This window comes from Schistocerca cancellata, chromosome 1 (assembly GCF_023864275.1).
Source record: "Schistocerca cancellata isolate TAMUIC-IGC-003103 chromosome 1, iqSchCanc2.1, whole genome shotgun sequence".
Taxonomy (NCBI): Eukaryota; Metazoa; Arthropoda; class Insecta; order Orthoptera; family Acrididae; genus Schistocerca; species Schistocerca cancellata.
In genome coordinates, this window is record NC_064626.1 from 178,816,530 (window position 1) to 178,834,890 (window position 18,361).

At 36.4% G+C, this 18,361-nt stretch overlaps 1 protein-coding gene across 1 annotated transcript in view; it reads left to right on the top strand.

Annotated features, from left to right (window-relative positions):
• LOC126168267 (calcium-activated potassium channel slowpoke) overlaps positions 1-18,361 on the top strand; it is a 908,898-nt gene that overhangs the window by 742,844 nt on the left and 147,693 nt on the right. The window contains exon 18 of the mRNA XM_049920542.1: positions 15,547-15,718. Within this exon, the coding sequence (XP_049776499.1) occupies positions 15,547-15,718 (172 nt within the window). The remainder of the gene's footprint in view (positions 1-15,546; positions 15,719-18,361) is intronic.

Genomic DNA, 18,361 nt, shown 5'->3' on the forward strand with positions numbered 1-18,361 from the left:
GCTAATAGAATTTATGAGTGGACATTATCTCCATCCCAGTGCCAGTATGAAGGTGCAATGGCTTTATGACACCAAAGTAGTACATGCATGCAGGTCAGAGGGGTCTAACATTGTATTAATAAATGGGCTCAGAATTTCAATTTCATTGTAAATTTGACCCAATTTTATAATTGCAGACCCTCTCAACTCATGAAGCTTATTTCTTTCCCCCCTCATATTTTTTTTTTGGTCAGGCAGTGTGTGTGTGTGTGTGTGTGTGTGTGTGTGTGTGCACGCGCACATGTGCATGCATGCGTGCGTGCGTGTGTGCGTACATGTGTGTGTACATGTGTGTCTGTGTAGTATATTGCAACACAGGAATTGGTAATTTTGTAATTAAATTGCACTTATCTTACCTAAGCATTCTTGAACTATGAGTCTGGGTCACTCCTGTGTTCTTGGGAAAAACTCCCATTTCAAGAAAAACCCAGTTCAACAAAAAATATGTTGGTCCCTAAAGGTTCATTAAAATGGATTCTACTATACATCACATTGAGTCATATGCCATTATAAACATCAATTAATCAGGCTTTAATTTTTTAGTGGAATTTAAATGACATTCATTCCTATGTTCTTACATAAATAATGAAATCTTTAAATTAAAATAGCTTTCAAATTATTGCAAGCTAGGTAAAATCAGATACTTTTGCATAGACTTAATTTTCTTATTCCTTTGTAAAAGAAAATCCAATAGTAGTGACTGAGTTTAATTTTCAAATCAGTGCCAAGATAATTGAAACGCATACAGCTGAAATTGCTAAAATTAAATGAAATTTCAGAACCCAGCTAAACTTTATCAGATTTCTTACCAAGTTTTCATTGGAGTCTAGATGTCTAGCATGGGTGCACACATCCTGTTTGACTTGGATGACACTACTGCTGGCACCACAGAGACTGCAGCAGATGCCTGCATGGGCTATCTGCTCTGCCATTGATGGACCCTTAAGTGAGGGAGTGTTATTGCAAAAGTTGAAAGATGTAGACATAAGCTGTAATGATTCTGGATTAATTAACATATTTTTGTTGACTCTTGGAAAGAAGGAAAAAACAGCCTGATCCTGTCACTGAGTTAGATTCTTTCCAAACTGATGAAATTCACAGTCATGTTTGTGCATACTACAGCAGGAAAGAGTATCCTAGTGTTGTTAAAAGAAGGCAAACTTTCAGGGCTGTGAAAATGGTGCTAAAATTGTGGTGGAAAGTATGGGTTTACATTACAAAATACTAGAGGTGCACAAAGTCCTGCTAGAATAGGTGTGTATTGTTACGGCTTGAAGCATTTTCTTGCACAAAATTGTGGGCAAAGATTTTTATTCTAAATATGGCAAGACAAAATAGCAGTAGCAGTCATCAGCCAGCAGAAAGAGGAGCTAAATTAATTGTGATTCATGGAGATTTTCTGTCTTCCAAAATGCAGCATCCTCAGTTGCAAGTACATCGTGCAACAGCGTTTCCACCTCTGTTATTGTAAAAGAGTTGTTATTGTTCCTTATGTATGTCTTCACATCACTCTGTACTAATCTTTTGGGGTTGAAATGGCAGCCTCTTGGCAGTTTCCTTTACTAAATATGTACGCCTATTTTCTTTAACAAATGAATGTAAAAGAAACTTTGTCATACTTATATCCCCCGTAATATTTCATACCTGTAACCACTGCACCATAATTTCTTCACAATCGTTTGTGGTTGGGGCTGCTTCAGCATCACTGCATGACATAGAGCATTGTCCATTACAAATGTTGTACAGACAGGAAACTGTTTTAAAAGGTTCCTGAATCACTCAACAAACCACATGTGGCCCCTGTCTTTCTGGTAATCATCTGTCTTTTTGGACCAAAAAACTAAAAGTGCATCAGGAACAAAACCACAGGAAGAGCTGCTGTGGACCAAATAATGTAGCTCCTCTTCCCATCATCTGAAGATTGCTTCTAGTTGGATTGTCATTTTTCCAGCATTTACTGACAGCTTCCCAAGCATTAAAACACATTTCATGTAGCCATATTTTAGAATGAATGTCTTTTCCCATAATTTTGTGCAAGAGAAGCTTTGAGCCACAACAATACATGCCTTTTGTAACAAGACTTTGCGTATCTGTAGCATTTTGTAATGAAACCCCATATTTTTCAGCACAGTTCTAGTGACTTTTCCCATCCCTGAAAGTTCACTTTCTTTGAAGGCACTATTAATTTAGTCAAAAAAAAATGGTGGGATACTTTTCCCTGCTGTAGTAAGCATACATGTATATGAACTGCATTTCTGAAAAGATTCTTAAATTAATGACAGGGTGAGGCTGCTTAGCCTTCTTTCCAGAGGTCATTAAAGTCATTAAAAATATGTCATTTGATCCAGGTGACTCAGAATCATTATGTCTCAATCTACATATTTAAACTTCTGCAATAATGCTCCCTTACTTACTACTGTTCTTGCTGTAATTCCAAGAGTTTTTGATGTTCATTCCACAATTTCAGCAGCAGGAATTGATGGCAATCCTTGAATTCTTATGTATTCTTTCTCCTGCTCATAAAATTAGTGAGTTCTCTGGCTGTTTAGTGGCACACCTTGAGGAATAGGTTTGTTACCAGGTTAACAAAGTCAAGTTGGTGGCATTTTCCATGTATCGGAACATCCTAGATCACAGTGAAACAAGGCACAGTACAGTGCAAGCATATGGTAAAAACCATACACAAAGCATGTTGTTCATGTTTACACTATACAAGTTTGGTTCGCAACCAAAGCCTCACGCGTCATGTTCTTCACTTCTTAAACTGTTATGCTGGCAACTTGAAATACATATATCGGGTGCAAAGATTCAGCAGATCATCTGTAAGCCTACTCATGATGGAAATAAATTAAATTTAATGGCAACAGATATACTTCTTTGAGTGGACTGTTATTGAAACTGGTATCAGTGACCATGAGGAGGCTGTAGCAACACAAACAACAAGTATAAAAATTTACATCTTGAGTAAACAAGATAAATAAGCAGTAATGTCATATATCATGGAGGAACATGAAAATTTAACCTCAGGGCAGGAGCATGTAGGAGGACTGTGGCTCAAAATTAGGAGAATACTTAGTGAAGCACTGAAAAGATATGTATATAGTAAAACAGTTCATGCCTGTGGAGACACACCATAGTTCAAAGTCTGTGTAACAAATTTTTTACTATCGTGCAATAGGTGTAAAAGAAAGCATAGTGCTATAGATACAGAGATGCTAAAAGAAACAGATTTGCCTGTCAAAATGTCAATATGTGTAGCCTTCAGTTTCTACAGTAGCAGAATCTTATCAAAAGACCTCTCACAAAACCAAAGAAATGATGGTGGCATGTAAAGGCTGTCTTTGGCTCCAATGCTAGTGCCAAAACACTCATGGATAAGACAGGAACTGAAAGTGGCAATAAAAAGCAAGAGCAGAAACACTGAACTTTGTTTTCATATGCTCCTTACAAAAGAAAATCCAGTAGACCTAGTTTAATTCTAACACCACTGAAAAGATGAGTGACAAATATGAAGTTGGTGGAATTGAGAAACAGATTTCATGCACAAAGAAATTTGCACCTGGGTTTGCCCCTCTTATAATCAAAATATACTGCAGGTACCTTAGAGAAAAACATTTGTCCAATAGTTGCCAGAGATCATGGGTCGCACCTATTAACAGATGTGGCCCACAAAACTGCCATGCAGTATCCTTGACATCTGTCTCTTGCAGACTCTTAGAATATATTCTGATCTCATGCTGTCAAGGATTCCAAAAACACTGTTCATGCAAAACCAAACTCTCACATAACACCCTGAACACTATGGATAAAGACAGTCGGGTTGATTTTTGTAAAGAATTTGACTCACTACTGCAGTTATGTTTATTATTGAAGGTACAATCATATGGGATATTAAATGAAATTTGTGACTGGATTGAAGATTTCGTGGTAAGGAGCATGTAGCACAATATCTTGGTTGTAGAATCATTAACAGACATAGAAGTAACTTCAGTCATGACCTAGTGAAGTGTGTTAGGAATCCTTGTTGTTCATGTGATACATTTTTGACCCATAAAACAATATTAATAGTAACCTCACTCTTTCTGCAGACTACACAGTTATCTATAATTGAGTATTTTCTTGAGAAACTTGCACAAATATGCAGTCTGATCTTGGTAAGATTTCTAAATGATTCTAACTCTGCAACTTGCTTTTGTGTTAAGCCCTCCAGTCCTTGTAGGAAATTTCATTCTGGAAAATAACTAACTCCACTTTTTGCATATGTAGCAACTCCTTTCTTCCTATTGGTTCAACAGCATTACAGTATTAGTTGTATCAATCAAGATGAGTCTGTTCAATTTCAGTGATTTCCATGTAATGATCTGATATTCAAAACATATCTGCTGACAATTTTACGTTACATTTTTCTGTATTGGTGTGTGAAATTCACCATTACCATTAATGACACTTCTGTTGCCTTTATAAAAGACACTGAAAACATTTTCTTTTATAGCCAGTGCTTTGTCCAAGTTGCAATATTTTTGTCTACTGGCAGCCATTTCAACTGTGACTATTGTCATTATACACCTCTGTCTTTTGGGTGAATTTACTATAAAAAGGTCCAGAGAAAATTCTAGAAATTGTTAGGATTGGATGGATACTGTTTCTATGGCGGGATGCTTCTGGCAATTAGCTGTACGTGTAGCTTCTTACCAGAAGCATCAGATATGAACTAAGCTATGTACAACACAGTTAAGTGAGAGGCTATGCATTAATCACACTTCTATTAAATATTTCTGTATTCTGAAAAATTTTCAGTGCTCTGCAGTAGCACTTTCCTCAGAATGCTTTATTCAATGTTAAATCACACCAATCAAAGAATGATTCAGTCTTCTCACTGTTCCGAGGAGCATTCTCAGTGGTGTTTCCAAATTGCTTTGGAAATGGATGAACAAATGGATTTGAAGTATAAATTGTTGCAACATCTGTCCTGTTAATCAGATTTTGACTCCTGCATTTAACATTTGTTTCTGCCTCTAAAAAAACTGTGACTAGAAACCTTTTGGAGTTACGGTTCAAAAATGGCTCTGAACACTATGGGACTTAACATCTGAGGTCATCAGTCCCCTAGAACTTAGAACTACTTAAACCTAACTAACCTAAGGACATCACACACATCCATGCCCGAGGCAGGATTCAAACCTGTGACCATAGCAGTTGCGCAGTTCCAGACTGAAGCGCCTAGAACCACTCGGCCACACTGGCCAGCTTTTGGAGTTATTGGAGCTGTAAATAATTATCTTGAGCATCTTTCAGAAACAGATTCATGGATGGAATCTACTTATTGGAAAAAATATTGGACATGGTCTATTATCTTAAAAGGAAACTATGCCAAAAAATAAAATTTCTTAGCTCTAATAAATAAAGTATATCACTACCAGGCTTACAATTTTTATATTTGCCGTCGTATGTGGAAGGTCTGTTCTAATATGTGCTAACTATGAATTTCACAGAATAATACATTTTCTTTCATTAATTATCGTGGGAAAACTACAGTAAGCGTTGTGCACCAATGGAATTTTGTCTGCTAACTGCAAGGGAAACAGACTTATTAAAGCATAGAAAGATCACTGTTGCCATGACATCTATAAGGTCAGTAACTTGATTTAATGAGTTGCTAGCTATGAATTTCAGATAAATATCTTTTTTTAAATCCTGGTTACTGTGACAAACATTATCATACCTTAGCACCATAGATTTTATAACCTCAGAAGTTCATGACAGGCCTCTTTATAGACCAGCTGATCTGGATGGAGAACTTTATAAACAATCCTTTCAGTAACAAAAACATAGAGCAACATGGAAATAATGTTACTCAATACTTAGCAGTCTTGTTTTTCCTGAGGTGAATAAGGACTTTTCCATTAGAATGATTGTGGGTTATTGTCATGATCATAAACCCAAAGTCAACTTTTGTCACTACTGACAACATGAAAGGTAATTTTGGATTGTCTTGAAACAGTTGTTTAAGTTTCCTCCTGACTTCCAGGCAATGTTGCCCCTGATCACCTTGAAATAATCATGGCACAATTTTTGCTGTGGCCTCTGTCATGTTCAATTCCTCTAAAAGTTTATGTTCACATGCACCATAACTTATTTCCAAGGTGTTGCAGAGATCATTAATGGTCTGTCTATAACCTTGCACTATCAGATCCTCCACTTTCTGAATGTTTTCTGTTGTAATGTCAGTTGATGGCTGACTAGAACAGTCAGCCTTGCAAGATCCATGTTTGCACATTTTTAAACACTTACACCAGTGTAAATCCATGAATGACCTAAAACATTGTCTCCAAAAGCTTTGGTGCATTTCTGCAGCAGATTTTCAAAGTTTAAATCAAAACTTTATAGAAAAGCTGCTCTTTAATCTCATCCACCATAAAACCATAAATGCACAGCTAACCAGAGCACTCAGCAACTAGCACCAATCATTCAAGAAGGATATACAGAGATACTGTAAGTGTTATTCAGTTTATGTGTTACTATTTAGGAACTGATGACCTTAGCAGTTGAGTCCCATGAGATTTCACACACATTTTTTTGTTACTATTTGCATGCAAAATTCAAATTTCAGCAGCTTTTGAATAGTACTTAATATTATTCATGAACCATTGCTTTCAAAAAATGTAACACTTGGAAGCAATATAATTAGGATAACTAAATTCACTACAATGAATATTCAAAGAATGACACAAAAATCAATATGAAAACATGTATACAGGAGAATTATCATAATTAACTCTGCTGTGTTCGTGCAGTGGTGCTTAATATTTGGTAAAGTCTTGGGACTCTCACCTTATCCCACTGGACAAAATTGAAGCCTGGCGTATATATGGTGATTATACAAATGGTTGGTTTTTATTAGTATTTTTCACCAAGAGAAATTCATCCAAAGTTGATGAACTTTTCTAAAAAGCCTGTTCCATTTTTAACCATTAAATTGGTATCTGAATGCAGACATCAGATATAATTGTCTTAAAGACAATCAAAATGATAGACACCCAAAGTCTGCATCTACAGCTGAAAACATCAAGAAATATTCTCAGCATTTACTAGACAATGAGCAATTAAAGGTGTATGATATAATTTGTTCAAATGATATATGGAAATAACTATCTATCTAAGGAGTAAAGGTGACAATTCACTGAATAGTTGACGCACTGTGTCAGCATCAGCCACCTAAAGAAGGCTGGGAGTGTAGTTATCTTTTGGATGAATATTTCTTCAGGACTATGGAATTCAAATATAACTGACATCCTAGGTTTGTCTGAAGAAAGAATATATTACATTTTACTTGAAAAAGTAGTGTTCTGTGGTATTCATCAGTCCAAAGAATTGTTTGATGGAGCTCTCCATGACTGTATTGTGCAAATATTTTAGACGTCCATAAACACTGCATCCTTCACCAATAATTTGGAGCTGCTTACTGTACTGAAGCTTTGGTTTCATTCTAAAATTTTTATCCCCTACACTTCCTTCAGTTATCATACTAACTATTCTCTGTTACTTCAGGAATGTGTCCTATCAATCTATTATGAAGTTGTATCACAAATCTGTTTTTCACCAATGTGGTTTAGTATCTGACTGATTACTTGATCTACCCACCTGGTCTTTAGCATTCCTCTTTAGCGCCATATTTCTAAAGCTTTTATTTTCTTCTTGCCTATACTTTTATTGGCCACATTTAACTTCCATACAAGCATAACCTACAAACTAATACATTCAGAAAAGACTTCCGAACACTGATAATGATAATTGTGGATTTAGATAGACTAAACATTTATGGTCATCAGTCTTTTATCAGTTCCCAGGACAAAGTCTGTGTACACCATCTGTATGTGTCTTGAGTAAATCTCAAGTGCATGTGTGAGATCATTTTCTAAATGTTTACGTAACATGTATTTGAGATGGGATGTGGGCACCAGCCCAGTGTTTACCTAATGGAATGTGGGAAACAGCCTAAAAACTACATCCAGACTGACCACCTCACCAGCCACGGTTCTTATCTGTGAAAAAGATCAATCTGGATCGGGCTCACATCTCTGTGTCCCAGAAGGAGGACGTTATTATGCTCAGCTATCTGAGCAGGTTCCTAACACTGAAGTTTATGGTAGATGTTGAAATATTTCTCCTTTTCATAAATATTTTGCCTGACTATTGACAGACTGTATTTTATGTACTGTTTTCTGTGGCATCATCACTTATTTTGCCCAAAAAATTAACTCATGTACTGCCTTTAGTGTCTCACTTCATAACCTAACAGCCCCAACATTGCCTGACTCATTCTATTAATCTCCATTAACCTTGTTTTACTTTTTCATGTGTTCATTGTACCAACTGAATAGTGTGCGGGATGGGCTGCAGTCCTGTCTCAATCCTTCTCAATTATAGCCCCTTTTTCATGTTTGTCAACTTTTGTAATTGCAGTCTGCTTTGTGAATATGGCATAGGCAATTTTTGTAGCCTGCGTTTTAACCCTGGTAATTTCAGAATTTAAAAGAGTATATTCCAGCCAAATTGTCAAAAATATTTTCTAAATCTACAATAGCTGTAAATATAGATTTGTCTGTCTTCAGTTTCTTTACTAAGATAAATCATAGGATCAGTATTGCCTTACCCATTCCTACATATCTCCATATCTCAAACTGATAGATAAGTCAGATTAGTATTTTGCAAATATGACTTCACTAAACACACATCTATCAGCATATGCTTTCTTTCATATTAGACTTGTTCCATCCTTTTTCAAGTCTAAGGATGTTTTGTATGCCTCATACATCATGCATACTAAGTGTAACAGTTTTCTCACAATAGACCCTCCAAAGATTTCATAATTCTGAGGGAATGTCATCTACTCCTGGTGCCTTTCCCCACTTTCAAATTCCAATCTGCTGTCACAATAAAATTTTTGTATCTTGTGATGTACTGAACATTTTTTTCTCATCATATATTTTTTCAGACTATATCTCATCTTCAGAAGCTGTACCTATTTATACTTTTACTGCTGCTGAATATTGTGGTTTTCTGTCTTGTAGGCTGTGGTGGTCTTCTCACTATTGGCTGTGATGGTCTGCTCACTATGCTGGTCACAGTAGTTCACTTGCATTCCTGATTTCTTGTTCATTCTTAGACCTTCTGCACTGCCCCTGTATGATTTTCTGGTTATAACCTGCTACTCACCTGACCAAAAATCCAATTTTTCTGATCATTGAATTTCACTAATTTCCACTATATTTAACTTCAACCTATCCATTTCTCTTTTTCAGCTACTTCTGTAAAATGTAAACAACTATGACTATAGTGATAATTTACTCAATCTCATTGATAAAAAAGTAATTCCATATTACTTTATATATGCAAATTAGGAGAAAAATGGCTATTTTGAAAGGGGCAAGGTCGGACCAGTGCTTCTTCTCTTATACTGGTGCATGATGGCAGGTTTAACAGTGGTGATAATTGCCAGAATAGAAACCTTTGGGTAGGGATAAGAATTTGGGAATGTCATGTGGTTTGACTAGGATGTTGCAGACGGTGGAGAGGTGACAGCAGTGTCAGAGGATGGTGTGAGGAGGATATCAGGGAGAAAGAGAATTTCATTTCAGGGTTTCATTTTAAAAAATTATGGTATTGGCAGAGGACTGTATAAAGTCCTGAATAACAAGGGATGTGCTTCTAAATTTTTTGGATGTGAGAACTGCATTAGGCAGAGGGCAGGGCAGGGATGGGATTGGTTGGGGGGAGAGGGGGGGGGGGGGGGTAGGGTAAGGTAGGGTAGGGTAGGGTAGGGTAGAGTAGAGTAGAGTAGAGTAGAGTAGAGAATGATACTACTATGAAGTCTTGGTTGCGAATAAGATCTGAGTAGTAGTCGCGCGGGAGGAAAACCTGAGAGAGGTTGTTGGTGTGGGTGTTGAGGCATTGATACATTTGCTGTGGTTGTGTGGGTTGTAAGGAAGGTGGCATCTAATGTGAAAGGAGTGACAGATGTCACCGTTTAGGTATTAAATTCAGTGGAGACTTTGATAACAGTTACTATGGGATAGCCATGATGGTTGTTTTTGTGTATTTTAAGAAGTAAAGCAGGAAGTGGGAGTGTGTGGATCAGGAGAGGTATGGAGTTTTCAGGATTTTTTGCAGCCCAGTCTCAATGGAAAGAATGACTTCTTTAGTAACAAAGCCAGAGGGATATCTGCAGCTTTTGGACACTGAAGAATACAAAAGATTTTACTGTGTGATATTTCAATGACTGACTCATCCAGATAACTTCTTCATGTGCTGTTAGCCATGTTATTATGTGTACTCATTGTCTGGATTCCAAACACTTAGGGCGGAGCCCAGGCAGTGAATACACATAACAACACAGCTCACAGGACCTGACAAATATTACTGCATTGGTTGTTGAACTATACCAGACAACGAATATGCATAATAACGCAGCATATGGCACCTGAAGAAGACAGCTCTGTCAGTGGCTGAAATATTGCGCAGTAAGATGGAATGAACACTGGACAATTCACCATTAACCAGCCACACTACAAATACCTGACAGATCACAATAATTTTTACTATGTATTTCTGCTGAATAAATACTTAGCTGTATTTCCCCACATGATTATCCTGTATGACAGTGGTAAGTGATAGTATGCAATTCTAACTAATAAAAATTATTTATAAGTACCATAAATAGAGATCAGTGGGGATTCTGTCTGCAAGTCAACACAATGAGAGAGATTTCAAAGTGAAAATCATGAAAAACTGAATTTTCAGTTAATTTATATGTGTGGTGGTGCCACTTGAGTTTATTATTTATAAAGATGACAAGGAATTTCGTACTCAGTGTTTCATTTAATGATCACCCATTGATCTCTGTTTCTGGTACCTGTAATTCATTTTTATTTGTTGTCATGGGCTTCCAACCGAAGGCTGGTTTGATGCAGCTCTCCAAGTTAGTCTATCCTGTACAAGTTTCTGCATAACTATTATGACCTATGTCCATTTGAACATGCTTACTGTCTTCAAACCTTGGTCTCCCTCTACAGCCCCCCCGTCCCCCTCCCTTGGCTGATTAAGGATAAAGATGTTAACTGTGAACAGGCTGCATGCCTGTTCTGTTGATCTCCTGGCTGTGTCTAATATGGAATCTGGATGGGGTGGTATATTACTCCTGGTAATATTTTACCCAGCAGGATACCACATTCTTAAACCAACAGTACAGCCACAAGTCTTCAAATACCAAAATAACATGGCCATGTTGGCTAATATTACAGAGCCAGATCAGTCAGTCACTTAAATGATTGCCACTGCAACTACTGGCAATGCTGTTACATCTCTTCAGAAACTATATGCTAGTATGACTCCCATTCTACAATGTGAATGTACCTACAATTCTCTTATCTGTATAACTGAGGCACACAAGCAACCCCATCTTGTCATGTTCTATGATTTGTGGGGGCAGGTATTAATTATGAGAAATTTTATACAAGGTTTATGTGGTATTTTTTAAATACTGACAATAAAACTTATGTGAAACAAATTTTTCATCATGTTATGACCATTTTAAAAAGAAGCTAACTGTTTCCATGTATAGGTTTCTCAGTGTGGAAGAGATATGTGTCTGTAATTCCATGCCAGAGAAAAAGGAAATCAGAACAGTACTAGGTCATTAGTTACCTTTCTCACCCTATTTGTTGCTATTTCATTTCCATCTCTTTTTCCATATGAAAAGAAAATGGAAGGTAGAAAACATTTTGAGTACACTAAAGACATTATACCAGAAATAGATTATGTTTTTCAGAAATTCCAAAATTATGCTTCAGGAGGAAATGTAATCACTGTGTAAATATTGGGCAATCCAGACTGATATAAATGGAAGCTACATTGACAAAAAGAGCATTTTTGCTGAAAAAATGCCATCGTTGAATATCTGGCCAAGTATTTTTCACTTTGTTCTCATACTGTATTGTATTCAGTTTCTATATTGGAAAAAAAAAAAAAAAAAAAAACAGCAGTTCATTATCTCAATATTGTCATCTATATCATGTGAATGAAGGTAGAAGCCAATCTACTGCAGTGTTGTTACAGTTATACAGCAAACGATCAAGATATGTTACATCTCTGTGTCAGTAAAAAATACTCCATTTTTATGCTATATGAACCTAAAACAAGTAATTTATTGTTTCAAAATTATCTTAATACTTTGTTGTAACACAAAGTGCACTTTACAAATGTTAGTGAAATTGAATGAAGCATGCTGCATATTTGAGGAGCAAAGTCCTGTAATTGATCCTTGTTTTTGGCATGCACTGTTGATTGTTTGTAGGTTTTTTCAGACAGGGTCAGTTTCCATAAAATTTTTCTGGGTTGCAAACCATGAGTTATTGTAAAATTAAGCAACAGTTTTGTCAATACAGGTATTACAAGAGGCCCTCATCAGAATATACAATACTTATGGATCATTACCACTTGAACTCTATTATATTGACTCCTCTACTTTCATGTAACCACTTAAAGACAAGTATAATAAATTTTTTTATAGCATTGGATGTTGTGAATTTTGAGGAGGGCAACTGAGATACTTCATTGATTGTAATTCTTGTGTAGATTCCATCTGTGTGAGTACTATGTCTCTAGTGGCCATATTATCCTCTGAATGTTAAGCTGTAATCTTTCTTCTTTCCTGAGATGCCATCTAAATAAGGTTTTTGTACACTGAGAGCATTTTGGAATAAACCGAAAAGATGTCATGTAGTCCTCTAGGCTGAAGAAATTACATTTTTCTGTACACTTGCAGTAGGTTAAATGCAGTCTTACAGTTGCAGTAGGTTAAATGCAGTCTCTATTTCTCATATTCTCTCACTTCATTTAGTTTCCTTTCAAAAGATTGTTAAATTTTTTTATTGGCTTCTAGCATACAAACTTTTTAGCCCTCACAGATAAATGTACTGACACAAGATTGTTGAAATAGTACTAATGGCTTATAGGACATTAGTCAAAAGCTTTTAAATGTATAACTAAAGATAATTTTTTGGATTTTAGTAGACTGAAATTTGCTAAATGGACATGAATTCTAATGTGTATTCACTTAATCATGAATTGAAAACAAAATTCCAAAGAGATTAGAGGATAAAATAGAAAAAGATTAAAGTCAACAGAAATAAACCTATAATGAAAAATCCACTAAAACTAACAGGGCACATCAGAATACCGTAAATCCTACAGTTTGCTTTTTCTTTCATGGTAGGTAACAGTTGACAGCAGTGAATATTTTATAATTACCTTTAATTACCACTCAAAAGACAAGTTACACTTTTGTTAAACAAGACACTCTCACTCTGTTTGTGAGTGGAACAGGAAAGGAAATGACTAGTAGTGGTATGCCAACCACCATACAATGGCTTGTGGAAGATGTATGAGGACATGGACTGGATATTTTCAGAAAATTGTTGCATCTGTGACCTAATGCTAAGTAAACTTTTGTGTTTGTGTCTTATAGATGACCACCATATGTGAATTGCATGATGTTTATAAATGAATATAACAGAAGATCTGTTAGTCATTTCAATGAGGTACTCTGTTATAGTACAATCATTGTAATATTGTTAAGATTTGTATTGTTGATCTGTAAATTTATAATCTGGGTGCACAGTCTCGAATAATGGCAGTAGCAATAGCTTGGTAAATTGTTGTGCTTATAAGTTTATATTTATTTTCTCAATTGTAACAGAAAGATTGATATGTAGACAATTCATTACCAATCAATAACTAATTATATCTAACACATCTTACCACAACAGGGAGGTTCAGCGGGAACATCATTAAGTTTCATTCTATTATGTAAATATCCATTTTAGTCAGCTTATTTGCAAATTTTGAAATTGAAGTAAATTGCTTGGTAAAAGTTATGTGTATCTCAAACTACTATTTGATGTAGGTTCTGCATATTTTTTATACATTATATTCTGCAAAGTAGCATGAAAATGTAGTATTAGGAGAGTGTAGATATAATCATTGAAGTAAATGCTGAGATTGTACTTGTATCCTGTGTGTGATGAATTTACAAATATTTTTCTGGTCATAGTTAAGTCTCATTTTTATACTGTCTGTCATACCAATAATTTTTCATGCTTTTTCCAACTGATAATATACTGTGCATGCTCCAGATCTCCACATCTGTGATTCAGATTTGTACTTCTTTTAAAGAATCTTCCACATAGTTTTTATGCAGAGGTGTGTTTGAAAACAATTTGACCAATATTTATTCAGAATATTGCTTGTTTCACAAATAAAGATGTTTTAGATGTGCTTTCAGTTAGTAAATGCTGAAAGTCAGCTGCAAACAACTGTTCTCCATCATTACATGGAGGCACTGAGGGCACTTTGACTAAACATGGCGTAATGTCATGCTGTTTTTTTTTTTTTTTTTTTTTTTTTCATTGTGGCCATTGGTGTAACTACAAGATGGCTCACAGTCATTTTCTTTATCTTTCATCATCTGAATTATCCAGTATCCATATCCAACATCTATGTCTCATAGCATAGCAGTTAAATTTAAAAAAATAAAATTTGCTCTCTATCATACCTATAATGAACTTATACATCATCTGAATCATGATCAAATTTTACATAATGGGAGCATTTTTCTTATGGTAAAATATTGTCATACTTGCTTTTGTCCAAAGATTGTGATTTTTAAAGTTTTCTGTACGTGATATAAACTCAATGATTCTTTTGCGTCACAGACATCTACAGCACACCTTTTGTTACACACCACATCTTCTTCATATGACTTAGGCATCATAATTCCTACAGAGGACAGTGACTGTACTGTTACAGCTGTTCACAGTAAAATTCTATTATTCTAAAATTAGCACTAAGCCGTTAGACTGATAGTGAAAATAATCAGCAATAAGGCCTTAAATCAAATATGACATACAAAAAATCCCAAGGATATCCGTTAATAATAATGCATGTTTCAAACAATTTTTATTTTTCTCAGTGTTCAAGTTAGGTCATTGTTATTCAGTTGCTATCTCAAGTAACTATGTAACAATATTATGAAAAGGATCATTGCTACTCACCACATAGCAGAGATGCTGAGTCAAAGATAGGTACAACAAAAAGACTATAACAAATAAATCTTTCAGCCAGTAAGGCCTGTGTCAAAAATAGACAGCACACACACACACACAGCTGCAGTTTCAGTTGCCTGAAACTGCATTCATGTGTGTAAGTTGCATTTGAGTGTGGGTGGGTGTGTGTGTCTGTAGTCTATTTTTGACAAAAGCCTTACTGGCTGAAAGCTTTATTTGTAAAGTATTTTTGTTGTGCCTATCTGTGACTCAGCATCTCTGTTGCATGGTGAGTAGCAACTTTCCTTTTCATAATATTGTTACATTCCATCCTGGATTTTCCATTGTTTGATTCAAGTAACTATATGCATTTTAAATATTCGTATAATTCTTGATGTCATTTCAGGCCAACGAGTAGAAACTCAGGGAGCAACAACATGAACAACAATGGTGGCCTTCAAGTAGGAATAGCTGATGATCAAGCCAAAGATTTTGATTTTGAGAAAACTGAGATGAAGTATGATTCTACAGGCATGTTTCATTGGGGTCCTGCCAAGAATTTAGAGGAATGTATTTTGGTAAGTATATCATTATATCATTACAACAAAAATTCAAGAAAATGACAAAATATTTTCCAAATTGTGGTCTGCGTACATATATGTAATATATGAATGGCATGATTAAAACAGTTCTCTCTCTCTCTCTCTCTCTCTCTCTCTCTCATGGGCCAACACACACACACACACACCAATCATTGACAGGAGGAAACAAACATAATAAGGTAATGAGCAAGATGCAAGATATCAGAGGCTGTGGCTCCTCCTTCTGGCAGAAGGGTTGAAGGAGAAGGAGTGGCAGAATTTAGGAAATAGGGAGTGTTACAGAAAAGTTGCACAGGAGCCTGGGTCAGAATGGGATTACAAGTAAAGACTGATTGTTGAGGATTGCACTCGGTCAAGATCTGAAAAACTGAGAGCTTAAAGATGGAACTGACAAAACATGGTGCAAGACTTAGTAACAGCGTAAACCTAATTGTCTTAATGTGTGTGTGTGTGTGAGTGTGTGTGTGTGTGTGTAGGAGGAGGAGGAGGAGGGGGGTGATAGACTGGTCAGAAATAAAAGATATAGAAAACTAAAAGTAAGTTAATAAAAGAATAGTTACTGATAAAAATGATAAAACCAAAGAAATGAATGTAAATTAAGGCCAGGTGGGTGGCAAAATCAAAGACATGTTGCAACACAAGTTCCCACCTGCAGAGTTCTGAGAAACTGTTGTCCAGGGGAAGAATCCAGATGACACATGTGGTGATGAAACAGGCACAAAGATGATGTCTATCATGTTGTAGAGCATATTCTGAAACAGAATATTGTGTGATGCCAGTTTCCACCCTCTGTCTATAGCCATCCATCCTTACTGACAGCCTGGTGATTGTCATACAAAAACAGAAGGCTGAACAGTGTTTCACAGGTGGCTCTCCCCTAGATAGTATGTGTTTTACCAGTTACAAAGTTAATATAGATTGTGGTGCCAGTGTGCATAGAGCACATCTTACAGAGGGATAGCCACAGGGGTAGGAGCCATAGAGTAGACAAATGAGTACAGAAGGAGTGTAGCATCTGAACTGGATTTTGTGGAGATTCGGGGGGGAGGGGGGGGGGGGGGGGCTGGGAGCTATTCTTGGTCTGGTGGACAAAATGTCAATCAGATTGGGCGTCATTTCAGTGCATGATTTTAGGATATCATAACTTTGTCAGAGAAGCTTGTCACGAACCGTCTCTACTTTTCAGGAAAAGTTAACTCCATAAGGACACCGTTACGGTGTGGCTAATGGCTGTAAAGTAATTTAGTAGAGCTGGCCATGATGTCTCCTTTGTTGATGCTGCTGTGTCTGCGTTGTCCTTGTGGCTTCTTGTTGTTTAGGCGATGATTCATTGGCTGCTTTGGGTCCAAGAAAAAGGTGCGGGTTTTTTAATTATTACTGGACTATCGAAAAATGACGCAGTATTCCACGGTTTCTTTGTATCAAACACATTTATTGCAAGAACTATATGCACAACCACACTCAACCGCGGCCAACACACAAGTGCCCGAAAACCGTTGTTCACCAAAGATCACAGTCATAAAGTACAAAGAACATACAATACAATACAATTCCAATATCAATCGCAACACCTAATTTAGTATTCTCTTAAGTGAAACCTTTTTTTTAATACGACTTTAGTATATAATGAAATAAATAATGAAATGAATAATGAAATAAAATGACGTCTATTTGTCAGTTCCATTACAAGCTGATTATTACATTCGAGATCAGGATACTGCTAGATGACAAGAGCTGTACTCCTAATTTGTTTTATGGAGGGATCAGCACTACCAGGATCAAGAATGGGAATGCACAGATTTCAGATGATCTAGGAAGCAGTTAGTGCCTTTAATATAGAAAGAGATTATTTATATTATAGGTTTCATGTATTGATCAACTAAGACAGATATATGATCAGTGAGTTCTTTCAAGCCAGCAACTAAGGGACGGTGGCTTTCATGTTTGTAGAAAGAAGGAGAAAGATGGGAGTGCATAGTTTCTGTGGAGTAAGGAGTTCTATGGATTAAGATGTTAGCACTTGTGTGATACCTGAAGTTGTAAGTGGGGTCTGTGTGTCACTTTGTGTTACAGTGGTGGGATCTTGATGGCAGATGCTGTACATACTCCCTTCAGTCGAGTACCACAGTGGTAGATCCCTTGCTCATTGGGAGGATAATGGTGGAGTCATCAGTTTTTAGGGAATGAAGAGCCTTGAGTTCTGCGGAGGATAACTTAGGGCCATATTGTAGAGTCCTGTCAAAGGGTTGTGAAGCAATGCTAGATGTTATGAATTATTGGAAGGCATGTAAGGAGAGATTTGGAGGCTGTGGTGAGAGTTCAAGCTGGGATTTTGATCGGAACCATTCAAGGTATGGTTCACTGTCAGATTTGGTGTTGGAAAGGTTTTAGAATTGGGTTGCAAAATTGTATTTCCAGTTGACATTACATGTGAAGGAAAGTAGATCCTTCATCGACAGAGCATGGTTAAATGCAGTTTTACAGCTTACAGCAAGAACTATGTATAATACAGACAATTCAGGAGGGAAGAGTGCCTTAGAGGAGAGGTTGAGAACTCTGTACTAATGTGAGTCATTCCTATGGTCACGAGTTACCATAGCTCTAGGGGGCAGTGGTGAA